Source organism: Suricata suricatta, chromosome 5 (assembly GCF_006229205.1).
Source record: "Suricata suricatta isolate VVHF042 chromosome 5, meerkat_22Aug2017_6uvM2_HiC, whole genome shotgun sequence".
In the NCBI taxonomy this organism is placed as follows: domain Eukaryota; kingdom Metazoa; phylum Chordata; class Mammalia; order Carnivora; family Herpestidae; genus Suricata; species Suricata suricatta.
This window is the reverse complement of record NC_043704.1, coordinates 148,430,419-148,442,794: the sequence shown is the minus strand read 5'-3', so window position 1 is coordinate 148,442,794 and position 12,376 is coordinate 148,430,419. Positions and strand designations below refer to the sequence as shown.

General features: G+C 50.1%; 1 protein-coding gene across 1 annotated transcript in view; it reads left to right on the top strand.

Annotated features, from left to right (window-relative positions):
• Nucleotides 1–12,376, top strand: part of GLB1 (galactosidase beta 1) — a 78,700-nt gene that overhangs the window by 29,445 nt on the left and 36,879 nt on the right. The window contains exons 7-11 of the mRNA XM_029938779.1: nt 2,388–2,568; nt 4,341–4,399; nt 5,513–5,634; nt 5,716–5,756; nt 9,699–9,811. Of these exons, the coding sequence (XP_029794639.1) occupies nt 2,388–2,568; nt 4,341–4,399; nt 5,513–5,634; nt 5,716–5,756; nt 9,699–9,811 (516 nt within the window). The remainder of the gene's footprint in view (nt 1–2,387; nt 2,569–4,340; nt 4,400–5,512; nt 5,635–5,715; nt 5,757–9,698; nt 9,812–12,376) is intronic.

Sequence of the window (12,376 nt, the reverse complement as noted above, 5' to 3'; positions counted from 1 at the left end):
CAGCGCTCCCAGAATGCTTTGCTTCTCGAACTCTAACATGAACTATCATCCAAGGGCTCCTCCCTCTGGGAGGCAAGCACTCAGTAACCTGGGAAGCGGTACTGTGCAGAGAATGATGGCGGTGCGTAGTTCATCTCCGTCCCTCACTGGCCCATGCCTACTCCTGGACTGTCCACAGGCTGCACAGAGCCACCAGGCACTCAGCAAAGCGGCCACCGCTGCAGGAATGCTGTCCACCTGGCTTTCTGCCTTCGCTGCCTTGGGCACCCCCTCCAGGAAGTTTGCTTTGATCTCTCCAGACCGCCATCAGGCTGGGCACCTCTTTCCTGAGGATTCACAGTGCCCTGTGCTTCTCTTTAATGACCGTGCACCCCCAGGATCACACACGTTTTATTTTGCATTATGTGCACATTGAACTTTGATCGTAGGCTATCTTTTTCATTTTGGGGAAATCGTGAATGATCACACGAACATGCGGTATAGCAAAGCCTTGTGAGGAGGGCCCCCGCAGAACCTCCATCTAGCCGGAATCAGCACGTGGCCAGGACCCGAGAAGTGTCCTAGGTGTTCGTGACCACCGCGCTCCTTCCCACGGTCCTGACCTCTGTGCCCATTGGTTTCTTGGTTTTCTTTATATTTTTACCACCTATGTATGTACCCAGACTTTATGGTTTGGCTGTGACTGTTCTGAATTTTCTGTGCAGGGAATTATACTGTCTGTACTTCTCACTGGGGCGCATCTTTCACTCAGTGTTATACCTCTGAGATTCTTTGATATATTGAGGAGAGCTGAAGGTCATTCATTTTATCACTTTAGAGCAATGTTTCTTAACTTGTTTTTCATTGTTGACCCTAAAGAGCCTCGTTAGACATTTTTTTAATTAAAAATTTGTTAATGTTTATTTATTTTTGAGAGAGAGAGAGAGAGAGCATGAGCAGGGGAAGGGCAAAGAGAGAGTGGGACACCGAATCCGAAAACAGACTCCAGGCTCTGAGCTGTCAGTACAGAGCCCAACATTGGGCTCGAACTCACAGACCATGAGATCATGACCTGAGCCGGTCAGATGCTCAACCAACTAAGCCACCCAGGCGCCCCTTTAGACATTTTTTTCTAATTGCCTGCCCACAAAATTTTAGTACCTCTGATCTACTGTAGGAGTGAGTATATATCTGTGCTTTACCTATAAAAAAGAGTAAGGTGTTCTATAAGAATCCATTTTTACCTTTGTGACTATGCTGTCTTGATGGGTATGTCCCCATTGAGAATGCATGTCTCCGAGCAGGATTGCCCACCCTCGGCACAATCACCACTGCCCCGATAGTCCTTTGTTGTGGAGACAGATAAGTGGCATCCTTCACCTCCACCCACTGGGTGCGGGCCACACGCACTCTCCCTCCAGTTGTGACAGCCCAAAGTATCTGCAGACATTGTGAAATGTTCCCTGGCGGCAACATAACTCCTAGTTGAAAACCACAGATGCTGTTGAACACAGATTGAGCGCTGGTTATTGAGAATAAGAAAGGCCCTGAAGGTTTGGCAGTAGGTCAAGTAAAAGATGGTATATCATCAGGGAGCCTGGGGGGCTCAGTCGGTTAAGCATCCAACTTCAGCTCAGGTCATGATCTCACACTCTGTGAGTTCGAACCCCACGTTAGGCTCTGTGCTGACAGCTCAGAGCCTGGAGCCTGCTTCAGATTCTGTGTCTCCCTCTCTCTCTGCTCCTCTCCTGCTCACAGTCTCTCTCTCTCTCTCTCTCTCTCTCTCTCTCTCTCTCTCTCTCAAATAAACATTAAAAATGAAAAAAAAAAAAAAAAAAGACGGTCCATCCTTATCCGGCGTTTGCCCTGGTTGCTGCCGTGGACATTTTGCATAGTGTGTAGACCGTGAAAAGCCGACGTTATAACTGGGGCATGTAACGTGGTACCGGTTTTAAGGGCAGAGCACCATCACTCTACGGTACTGTGTGTCTCCGGTGCGCGCATGTGCAAATCTGGAAGGCTGAGCCCGAGGGCTTCTAGCGCTTATCTCGGAGTAATGAATTAACACAGGATTTTTCTATTTTCTTTGCATTTTCCCACATTTTCTAATATTTCTACCATGGGAAGGTATCATCTGTGTCCCATTGAAAGTATCTGTTACCTAGTCTAGCGCCGAACAGCCCTACAATCCAAACACGGACATGGTGGTGTCTCTTTTTCTTATTCTGGTGCCATGGGAGGTAGGAGAGGTAGGTTTTCATGCCCTCTGGAGAATGCGTGTTGAGGATGGGGTGTAGGACATCTTCTTGGCGCTCATGTGTTTACTGCAGACAAAGGCTTGCGTTAGAATGACTGTGTCGGCGTCTCCTGACCCCCCCACGCCCCACCGCCTCTTGTTTCGTTTGTAGGTTGAAAATGAATACGGCAGCTACTTCGCCTGTGACTATGACTACGTGCGCTTCCTGCAGAGGCGCTTCCACTACTACCTGGGCAGCGACGTGGTCCTGTTCACCACCGACGGGGCGCACGAGCACTTCCTGCAGTGCGGTGCGCTGCAGGGCATCTACGCCACCGTGGACTTCGGGCCAGGTTGGTGTTTGGAGTCGCAGAAAACCCCGCCAGGGCCATGCAGGCTTGGGCAGCGAGCTCCGTTAGCAGTGGGTGCACTGAGATTCCTTAAGTTCCCCCGACAGGCAGAATGGAGTGCGTAAGGAAGCACCCCTCTGTTGAGCATGCTATTTGATTTCAGCTGACTGGGCCTTAGGGTTTTCAGTGCCGGTGAGCTGGCCTGCAGCCCCTCTGAGCTGGACCCTGAGTCCGTGGCCTTGGGCCTGCACTGCAGGTGGGCTAGGGGTGGGAGGCCCTGGAATGCAGGGACCTTTCTGTGGAACTCAGCACTGTGAACCTTCATGGTCACGGGTGGTTTGGGAGATGCCATACGAAAGGTCTTCCCACACCCGTCGGGGCCGGACCGCGAGACCATGACCTGAGTCGAAATCCAGAGTCAAACCCTCAACAAACTGAGCCCCCCAGGGTGCCCCCGAAGTTGCAGTTTTACAGAGCCTCTTCTCCACTAGCGAAGAAGAGCAGAACTGGGTTGGAGTGAATGGAGTGTTTCTAGAAACATGATGCACTGCTCGGAGTGTTTGGTGATGAAATAACTGGGCCACAAAGAGCCACACAGGAAGTGGCACTCTGGTTTCCTCCTGCCCTGGCACACCTCCCATCACGGCGATGCAAAGGCCCGCCACTCTTGTGTCGGGAGAAACGTAAAGGTGATTCTGACCTTGTCGTACGCCTGATGTGCGCAGGAGGTGAGAGCACAGGGGTTCCGGCTGTGGGATAAAGGACAGACCAGTGTGAGGCTGGTGTCTGAGGGGCACGTGGGGCTTGTGGCCGCCTCGTGTGTGTGGGATGGGGCAGCGCCCAGGGTCAGGTCACAGGGTGACACTCGTGAGGACAGAGCTGAAAGATCTGAATGCCACCCAATAGTCAATACTGAGACATCTACGGCCATAAAGTAAATGAGATTCCACTCTTGTCCAGCCTCCTCTCGGGAAGCCTGGTGTCACACAGAGCAAGGGGTTATTCCGAGGTCGTGGATGGTGACGTTTGGGGCCAGGGTATCCTCCGCTCTGGTTAGAGAAATACTACTCATGCCCATGTTCACTGAAGGAAGGCAGCCCACTGCCGCTGTGCGGAGAGGTTAGTTCCTTTTAGGGGGAAAGAAGACATGGGGAGCAAGCCCGCACACGGGCACTCTGTTGGAATATTTTAGAAGGAAAACTTAGAGCAAGTGGCCTGGAATGGCTGACAATGTACAAATTCAAAATCAGCGTATACGCCTTGACTCAGGCATAAAAAGACTTACTAGGCTGCACCGGTCCCTTTGATTTGTTAATGACTTGGCAAATATCTGTGGCACCTGTGCGCGCGCGCATGTGCATGCATGTGTGTGGTGCCGTGGAGGCTGCAAGGAAGTATCTTCAAAGCAAGGCCCATCCTGCAGGGAGCGTCTAGGTCGACCAGATGTCCAGGTGAAGAGAGGAGGACACGAACCGTGTGTCCAGGCCATGGGGAAACCCGGATGGAGAAGACAAGCTCGTGACATGATCTCCTGAGACAGTGCAGTCAGGAAGGGCCGTAGGGACCTGCTCTGAGAAGACGTAGTGTTCCGTGGTCCCCACGCATCCTTCAGATGGACCTTCACACCGAGTCCAGCCGATAGCTGGCCGGGAGCTGTTCCAGGCCCACGGGCACATGGCCAAGGGCAAGGCCTCAGGCTAAAGGTCTATGAAGGACTCTTTTTACTTAACTTATCCCCACGACTGACACTTCTTCTCCCTCTCGGTAACTTCCAGGTGCCAACATCACCGCAGCTTTCCAGGTCCAGAGAAAGAGCGAGCCCAGGGGACCGTTGGTAAGAACTGGGGGTGCACCTCGACTGGGTTGAGGTGAGGTGCACTAGCTAAGGCGGTAGGTCCTTGCTTTTTCGGTGCTTGCACGTGAAAGCGTGGCCCTGCACTGGGGTGGAACACGGTGGGACAGCCCTGCCTGCTGTGAATGGGGCTCTGTGCTCTTGCGCACTCACTGTGACTGGGCACTGATGGTGGCTCTTGTCGGGGGGTGTTATTGTCCCCATGTTCACCGAGGCTCCGAGAACACGCCTCTTGGCTGGTGAGGGATGGGGCCAGCACCTGAGCTCAGGTCTGCCTTTCTTGAGAGCTCCAGCGTGCGTGGGTGTCACACAGGGATCCTGATGAGACGCGAGGCCCTCGTGGGGCCTGAGCATCTGCGTTTCCTGCAGGCACACTGGGTTCAAGGGCGTTCTGGCATGCCGTAGAGGCCAACGGCGCAGCGTCCAGGCACGTCTGCACGGTCCTCCGGCTCCTCCCTTCTCCGTCGCTGTCACTGTCGTTTCTGGGCGCATGTGGAGGGCTGAGGTCCTGCATCTTCGCTGCCCCCCGCCCATGTCCACAGCCTTTCCCGAACACAGACCCTGTGTTCACAGAGCCCAGGTGGAGCTGTTCCCCAGACCCCGACACAGGCAGGCCCCGGGACGCGTCCAGGTTTCCTTCTCCTCTAGATGAAGGACGTGGCAGGGTGAGGCTCAAGAGAGAGACGGAGAGCCTGGGTGCTTCTTGCAGAGTTCTTGAACAAGTCCACCTCACGCTAAGTCAACCCGAGATCTGAAGGTCTGGACTGGCACGGCGGGTGAACTGAGACCTGATAATCTGACGAGAACATTTTGCCATCTGATTCGTTTGGCCCAACGAAATTCCCTGCCTTGTTTAAGCTGGGGGGTGGCTAACACAATTTGGTTGAAGGTCCAACTTTTCAGGAATACCTGTGTTGTTGGTGCCTAAGCACGGAGTTTGGGCAGGAACCCTCATTGGGCCCCCAGCTCTGGGGACATGTCCACAGCCCTGTCCACCCAGCCTTCGGTGGGGTAGCTAGGGCCATAGTTACGGGCAGGTGCCAGCATCTGAAGGTCATGGTCCCTCCTAAGCCCCCTGTCCATTTCTCTTTTTAGGTGAATTCTGAATTCTACACTGGCTGGTTAGACCACTGGGGCCAGCCTCACTCCAGAGTGAGGACTGAGGTGGTGGCTTCCTCCCTCCACGACATACTTGCCCGTGGGGCGAATGTGAACATGTGAGTGGTAATTTCTGGAAGGGAGGGCGCCCTCCAGAGCTATGGGCTCATAGTTAAGTCTGTTCTCTTGTTTCCTTGTAGGTACATGTTTGTAGGTGGGACCAATTTTGCTTATTGGAATGGTAAGAGTGATTTAACGTGCTTATGGAAGCTTATGCTCGAATGTTTCTGTGCTTGATGTGGGGGTAGGGGTGCCTCCAGACAATTTTTCTTTTCTTAATGTTTATTTATTTTTGAGACAGAGAGAGACAGAGTGCGAACAAGAGAGGGGCAGAGAGAGAGGGAAACACAGAATCTGAAATAGGCTCCAGACTCTGAGCTGTCCGCACAGAACCCGACGCGGGGCTCAGACTCATGAACTGTGAGATCATGACCTGAGCTGAAGTCGGACATGTAACTGACTGAGCCACCCAGGGGCCCCAACAATTTTTATTTTCTAATATATAGAAATTTCCTAATATATAAGAACTGCCTATATAATTTTTAAAATCATTAATTTTTCTTAAGGGACAGAACTTGTCCTCTTAGAAACCCTATTATTTTTTTTAATTTTTTTTAAAGTTTACTTTATTTTTTTTTAGTAATCTCTACACCCAGCATGGGGCTCCAACTCACAACCCCAAGATCAAGAGTTGCATGTTAGTCAGACGGAGCCAGACAGGTGCCCCAGGTGTTTTAAAGAAAAAAAGTTTTTAATGTTTATTTATTGTTGGGAGAGACAGACAGAGAATAAGCAGGGAAGGGGCAGAGAAAGAGGGAGACACAGAATCTGAAGCAAGCTTCAGGCTCCAAGCTGTCAGCACAGAGCCCAATGCAGGGCTCGAACTCACAAACTTCGAGATCATGACCTGAGCCAATGTCGGATGCTTAATGGGCTGAGCCACCCAGGTGCCCCTCAAAAACCTTTTTTTTTTTTATAAAATTTTTTTGTTTGTTTATTTTTGAGATAGAGACAGAGCACGAGCGAGGGAGAGGCAGAGAGGTGGGAGGGGGGGACACAGAATCTGAAATAGGCTCCTGGTTCTGAGCTGCCAGCACAGAACATGATGCGGGGCTTGAACTCGTGGACCACAAGATCATGACCTGAGCTGAAGTTGGACACTTAGCCGACGAGCCACCCAGGTGCCCCTAAAAACCTTATTGTTTTAAACCAGGTAGCTGGGCAGGCCCCATAGTCTCTGGCTATAACTTACTTGTTCTCATATTCTGCTGTGATCTATTTTCTTTCTTTCTTTTTTTTTTTAACATTTTGTTTTGTTGAGATAAAATTCCCATACCACAAAAATCACAATTTTAAAGGGTACAGTGTAGTGGTATTTAGCATATCACAGAGTCACATGACCACTACTGCTATCTAATCCCAAAACATTTTCACTACCCCAGAAAGAAACAACTTGCCGGAGAAACTCCCCACTCTCTCTCCTCCCAGCCCTTAGCAACCACTAGTCGATGCTCTCTGTCGTCACGATCTTGCCTATTCTGGGCATTGCCTGTAAACAGAATCGTACCATATGTGGTCTACTTTGTGTTTTGCTCCTGTCCTTTAGTGTCCTCTTTTTGACGTCCGTCCCTGTTGTAGGATCAGAACTTTATTTAAAAAAATTCTTTTAATGTTTTTATTTATTTTTGATACAGAGAGAGAGACAGAGCATGAGAGGGGGAGGGGCAGAGAGAGAAGGAGACACAGAACCGGAAGCAGGCTCCAGGCTCTGAGCTAGCTGTCAGCACAGAGCCTGATGCGGGGCTTGAACCCACAAACGTGAGATCTGACCTGAGCCGAAGTCAGAGGCTTAACCGACTGAGCCATCCAGGAGCCCCAGAACTTCAGTTGTTTTACTGACAAATAATATTTTGTTACACGGATATACAACATTTTGTTTATCCAGATGTCAAATTGACAGATATTTGAGTTGTTTCCACCTTCCGGCCATTATAAATAATGTTGCTATGAACACTGAGCAAAGATTTTGGTTTTTGATCCATTCTTTAACCCACTGGCCAGCTTCTCTACCTGGCTTCCCTTGGCCTGTAATTTTGTGTCTGGGAGTTATACTGAACTTGGAGTTACAGTTGAACTTGGTGACCACTGATTGAGCTCAGCTGTGGAAGTGAGGCCACACCTACCTCTAGGGGAAGGCAGCTGGTGTGGTGCCACTCATATAGATAGGAAGGGGGGGCAAGGTGGCTGCCACATTAGAGTTAGAGGAGGGCCCTCAAAGGAGATGAGCTCCTTGCAACAAGGGATGTGGTTTTGTTTCTTTGCATCTCACAGCAAAGGGTGTGCTTTCATGTGCATGGCCCCACGGGCAGGTGGACCTGTTGGCAGGCCGCTGCCTCTGATTAATAGCAAATGTGGTAAAGGTAATAGGCCTGGGTCAGTTCAATTCCCTAAGTGGTCCAAGTCCTTTAGAAATATAGATTTTGTGCAGAGACAACTAATGAAAGAGAATGTTGGGGTGGCATGATATGATACTCGGCCCAGCTCATCCGTCAGCCTCCCTGCTCAGCAGGCTCACCCAGGGTGTCTCCATCATCCGTGGGCTGTAGGACTAGGTGAAGGTATTCTTCCTCAGCCACAGGTGAACTATCAGAATTTGTGCCTCATTTACTTAACAATTAGATTAGATAGAAGATGAGCCTAAAGCAACTTTATTCTCATACCCTTGTGTTGCAAAATGCTCTTTGGAATAGAAGAGAAAGGTCTGGTACAGAGCCTTACTAGTCCATGGACAGCAGCATCAGCATCCCCCAGGAGCCAAGTCTCAGGGCGCCTGTGTGGCTCAGTCTGTTGAGCATCGGACTTTGGCTCACAGTTCGTGAGTTCGAGCCCCACGTCGGGCTCTGTGCCGACGGCTCGGAGCCTGGAGCCTGCTTCAGATTCTGTGTCTCCCTCTCCCTCTGCCCCTCTGCTTGTGCTCTGTCTCTCTCTCTCAAGAATAAATCTTAAAAAAAAAGAAATGCAGAGTCACAGGTCCCACTCAAGACCTGCTGCCTCAGAATCTCCGATGGAGGGGTGGGGGCCCCTTAGGAACCTGAACAGGCTCTCCACGTTGCATGGGTACATTTTCTAAGTAGTAGCATAGTAGGGTCCCTGCCCACTAATGCACCCAGTCTCCTGCCTGTGAACCTCATCTGTGACAAGGCCGGGGCCCGCTGGTCCAGACGACACCCCTTGAACAAGGCCATTTACTTTTCTAGTCTTTGTGACGCACTATGGGCATTATTATTGGTCTGTTCCCTGGGAAACAGGCTGAGGTTACCCAGCGGGAAGTTGGTGGGACACGTTCCCAGGATTAGAGAGTGGGTGGTGGCCCTGGCAGCAGAAGCTGATCAGGCACGCAATTCTGGAGTGGCTCGGCTGGTTCAAGGGAGAGCTCTGGAGCTGGGACAGCCGGGGGCTGGGTTTTTGAGCCCTCATGGTCAGTAGTTGGACATGGCAGGGCCATAACCTTGGCAGGGCGGCCCAGCAGAGGGCCGAGAGCTGGGGGCCCAGCAGCCAGCCCTCCCAGGAGCTGCGGGAGGGAGGGCGTGACTTGTCCCTGAGGGGGACGGGAGGAGACACCTGGAACTGCAGGCGTCACAAAGGCCTCAGGGTTCCACTTGATTCTGGGCCGACATGTGTCCAGGGTCATCTCCAGCTTTGTGTATTCTGCTAGCCCTCAGTCCCAAGGCCTGGGAAAGATCACAGACTTCGGCGTTGACAGTCAGACACGTGGGTAATGACAGAAGCCTCCTCTCACCTCATTTCGTGGGGGCTTCAGCTTCCCTGCTGGATCAGTGGCGGTGGGGACATCTGCTGGGGTCCCAGCTGCGGGCTCCTGCTGAGCGAGTGGGCGGGGACAGCGCCTTGAGGCCCTAAGGTGCTTGTGAAGGGCCACCTGCGGGAGGAGACGCTTTGCTCTAAACCTTGCCTCCTTGGGGCACCTCTGTGTCACTTGACAATTGGTCTTAATGTGTCCTTTTTTTCCCCCCAACAACAACGCTGAGCCCAGAAATCCCCAAGAAACTTGTCCTGGGGGAGGAGGGCCCTTGGTAGTAACTGGTGCTATCTTTCTGTCTTCCAGGGGCCAACATGCCCTTCCAAGCACAGCCCACCAGCTACGACTATGACGCCCCACTGAGCGAGGCAGGGGACCTCACTGAGAAGTATTTTGCTCTTCGGGATGTTATTCAGAAGGTGGGTGCTTGGTAGGCACTGCAGGGGGCGGGGCGTGGACAGAGCCTGCTTCGGACGCATCGTGCTCTGTAGGTGACTCCCTGGAGCCCTTGTGTTCAAAGGGACATGTGGAGGGGAGGCATCAGATGGATTTGGGTGGCCTTGAGACTTGACCACCCCCCCAGCCCCCGTCCAAAGCGAGCCTGTGAGCATGTTACTTCCCTAATCTATTCTTCGTGAAGCCGGAGCAATAGCACCTCGTTGCATCATAAGGATTCAGAAGAACATCCGTAGGGCGCCTGGGTGGCTCTGCCTATTGAGTGGCTGACTTCCCCTCAGGTCACGATCTCGAGGTTCGTGCGTTCGAGCCCCGCTGCTGTCAGTGCGGAGCCTGCTTGCCATCCTCTGTCTCCCTCCCTCTCTGCTCCTCCCCTGCTTGTGCTCTCTCTCAAAAATAAACATTAGAAAGGAAAAAAAAAGGTCATCCACGAGGCATCCAGGATAGGCCTGGCACGTGTGTTGTCCAATGAGTGGGAGCCGTTCCAAGTATGGATCCTAAAGGTAAGAGGCTGTGTCGATAGTGGAGGAGAGAAAATCCGCGGGAAGGGAGCACGGCGCGAAGGTGAGCTGTCAGCAGTACTTCGTGTCTTCATTTGGGGCAAGTAAATGCTATTTCCTTTGGGCCTGCTAGCGGAGCGCTCAGCCCTGCTAACAGTTCTGACCTTTTGAGGCATCCAAAGCACCCAGGTGGGGTTTCCTGTCTCTGCTGTGGGTTTAAAAAAAAAGAAAAAAACCACACTTTTTCTGCTCAGTCACCTGAGTTTTGAAGTTAAAAAACAAAGGTTGTTCTGCCTATAAATGGTAGGAAACTTTTTTTTTTTGTTTTAAGTACGCCTTGGTCCAAATTTGCGCCTAAGTGTACAAAATCATCTTCTGAAATATTTTAAGCATATTGACACATGACCAATGCCTAACACCTCTAGGAATTTTTGCCCACTTCATCTGAATTTTCAGATTTATGGTGGAAATGTTGCTCGTGCTGGTTTTTACTGCGGGTTTCATCTCTGCGGGGTCCGTAGTGGTGACTTTCCAGTTCTGCCTTGTCTGTTCATCCTGTTTCAGAGCTCCCTGTTCCTATCTTTGGTGTTTCCTTCCTTTATTTGTAACCCAGCCTTTCTTCTTAACTAATATAAATGTTCAAGGGTATGTATTTCCTTCAAGTACGTCTATAGCTCCCTTGTCTACGTGTTGATATGTAATATACTTACTACAGTTTGCTTCTCATAATGCCTATTTGGATTTCTCTTTGGCCCGGGCAATGTTCAGAAGTCGCTCCAAAGTAGTGATTATTAACATAATTATTTTTGTAGTTTGTTGGTTTCTAACGTATTTGCATTCTGGGTAGAGAACATGGTCTGTGTGATATGAATCCCTTGAAATATGCCAAACCTGGTTCTAGAGCCTGGCACATACCAATACGAGTGAATGTTCCATGCCCAAGTCAGATGCGTAACCGACTTAGCCCCCAGGCGTCCCAAGACCGTATGTTTTATAATTGTTGGATATAATCTATATACATGTTCCTTAGGCTAAGCTTATAAATGGTCCTGCTGATATCTTTGATATCCTTCCTCCTTTTTTGTCCATGTATTCTATTATTTATTAAAGAATTGTGTTTATGTGTTTCTCCTTGTAATAGTGTCGGTGTTTGAGGCCGTATTATTAGGAATGCAAATTGAGAATGAAAGCCCACAATATCCTTTATTTAGTATCATTATGTGGTAGCCCTATGCCTCTAACAATGCTTTTGACCTTCAAGTCTTTTTTTCTGATACTAATGCGTTTTTTTGGTTAATATTTACTGCTGTGTCTTTCACAATACTTTAATCTTCAACCTTTGAATATCTTTTTTAATGTGTCCCTTGTTAATGAGATATAACTGGATTTTTTTAATATCAAGCAAATTAGATTTTATTATTTTTTAAAATGTTTTTATTTATTTTTGAGAGAGAGAGAGAGACAGCGTGAGCAGGGGAGGGTCAGAGAGAGAGGGAGACACAGAATCTGAAGACAGGCTCCAGGTTCTGAGCTAGCTGTCAGCACAAAGCCCGAAGCGGGGCTCGAACTCACAAGCCGTGAGATCGTGACCTCAGCCAAAGTTGGATGCTTAACTGACTGAGCCGCCCAGGTGCCTCGTCTACCTTTTCCATTTTGTCTTGATTACTTTCCTTTGAATTGTCTGAGTCATTTTTGTTCTTACTTTATGACCCATCGCCTCCTCCTCCCAGTGTGGAAACTATTCATGGTATTTTTGTTCTTTTAGCAATTACCTACTGAAGGAAAACATGTACTCCGCCCCCAAAAGCACAACTCCGGAGTATCTCAGTGAATTTATACAAAGTGAACACACCCCTGTAACACAGCACGCCAGAAGCCCTGGTTCTTTCTCGTTGTGAACCCTCCATCCCCAGAGCTAACCACTCTCCTGACCTCTGGCACCACAGCTTAGTTTTGCTTGTTTTTTGATTTTCTAGAAATGGGTTCATTAGGTATGTACATCGTTATGTCCAGCTCTCAAGAAACTTT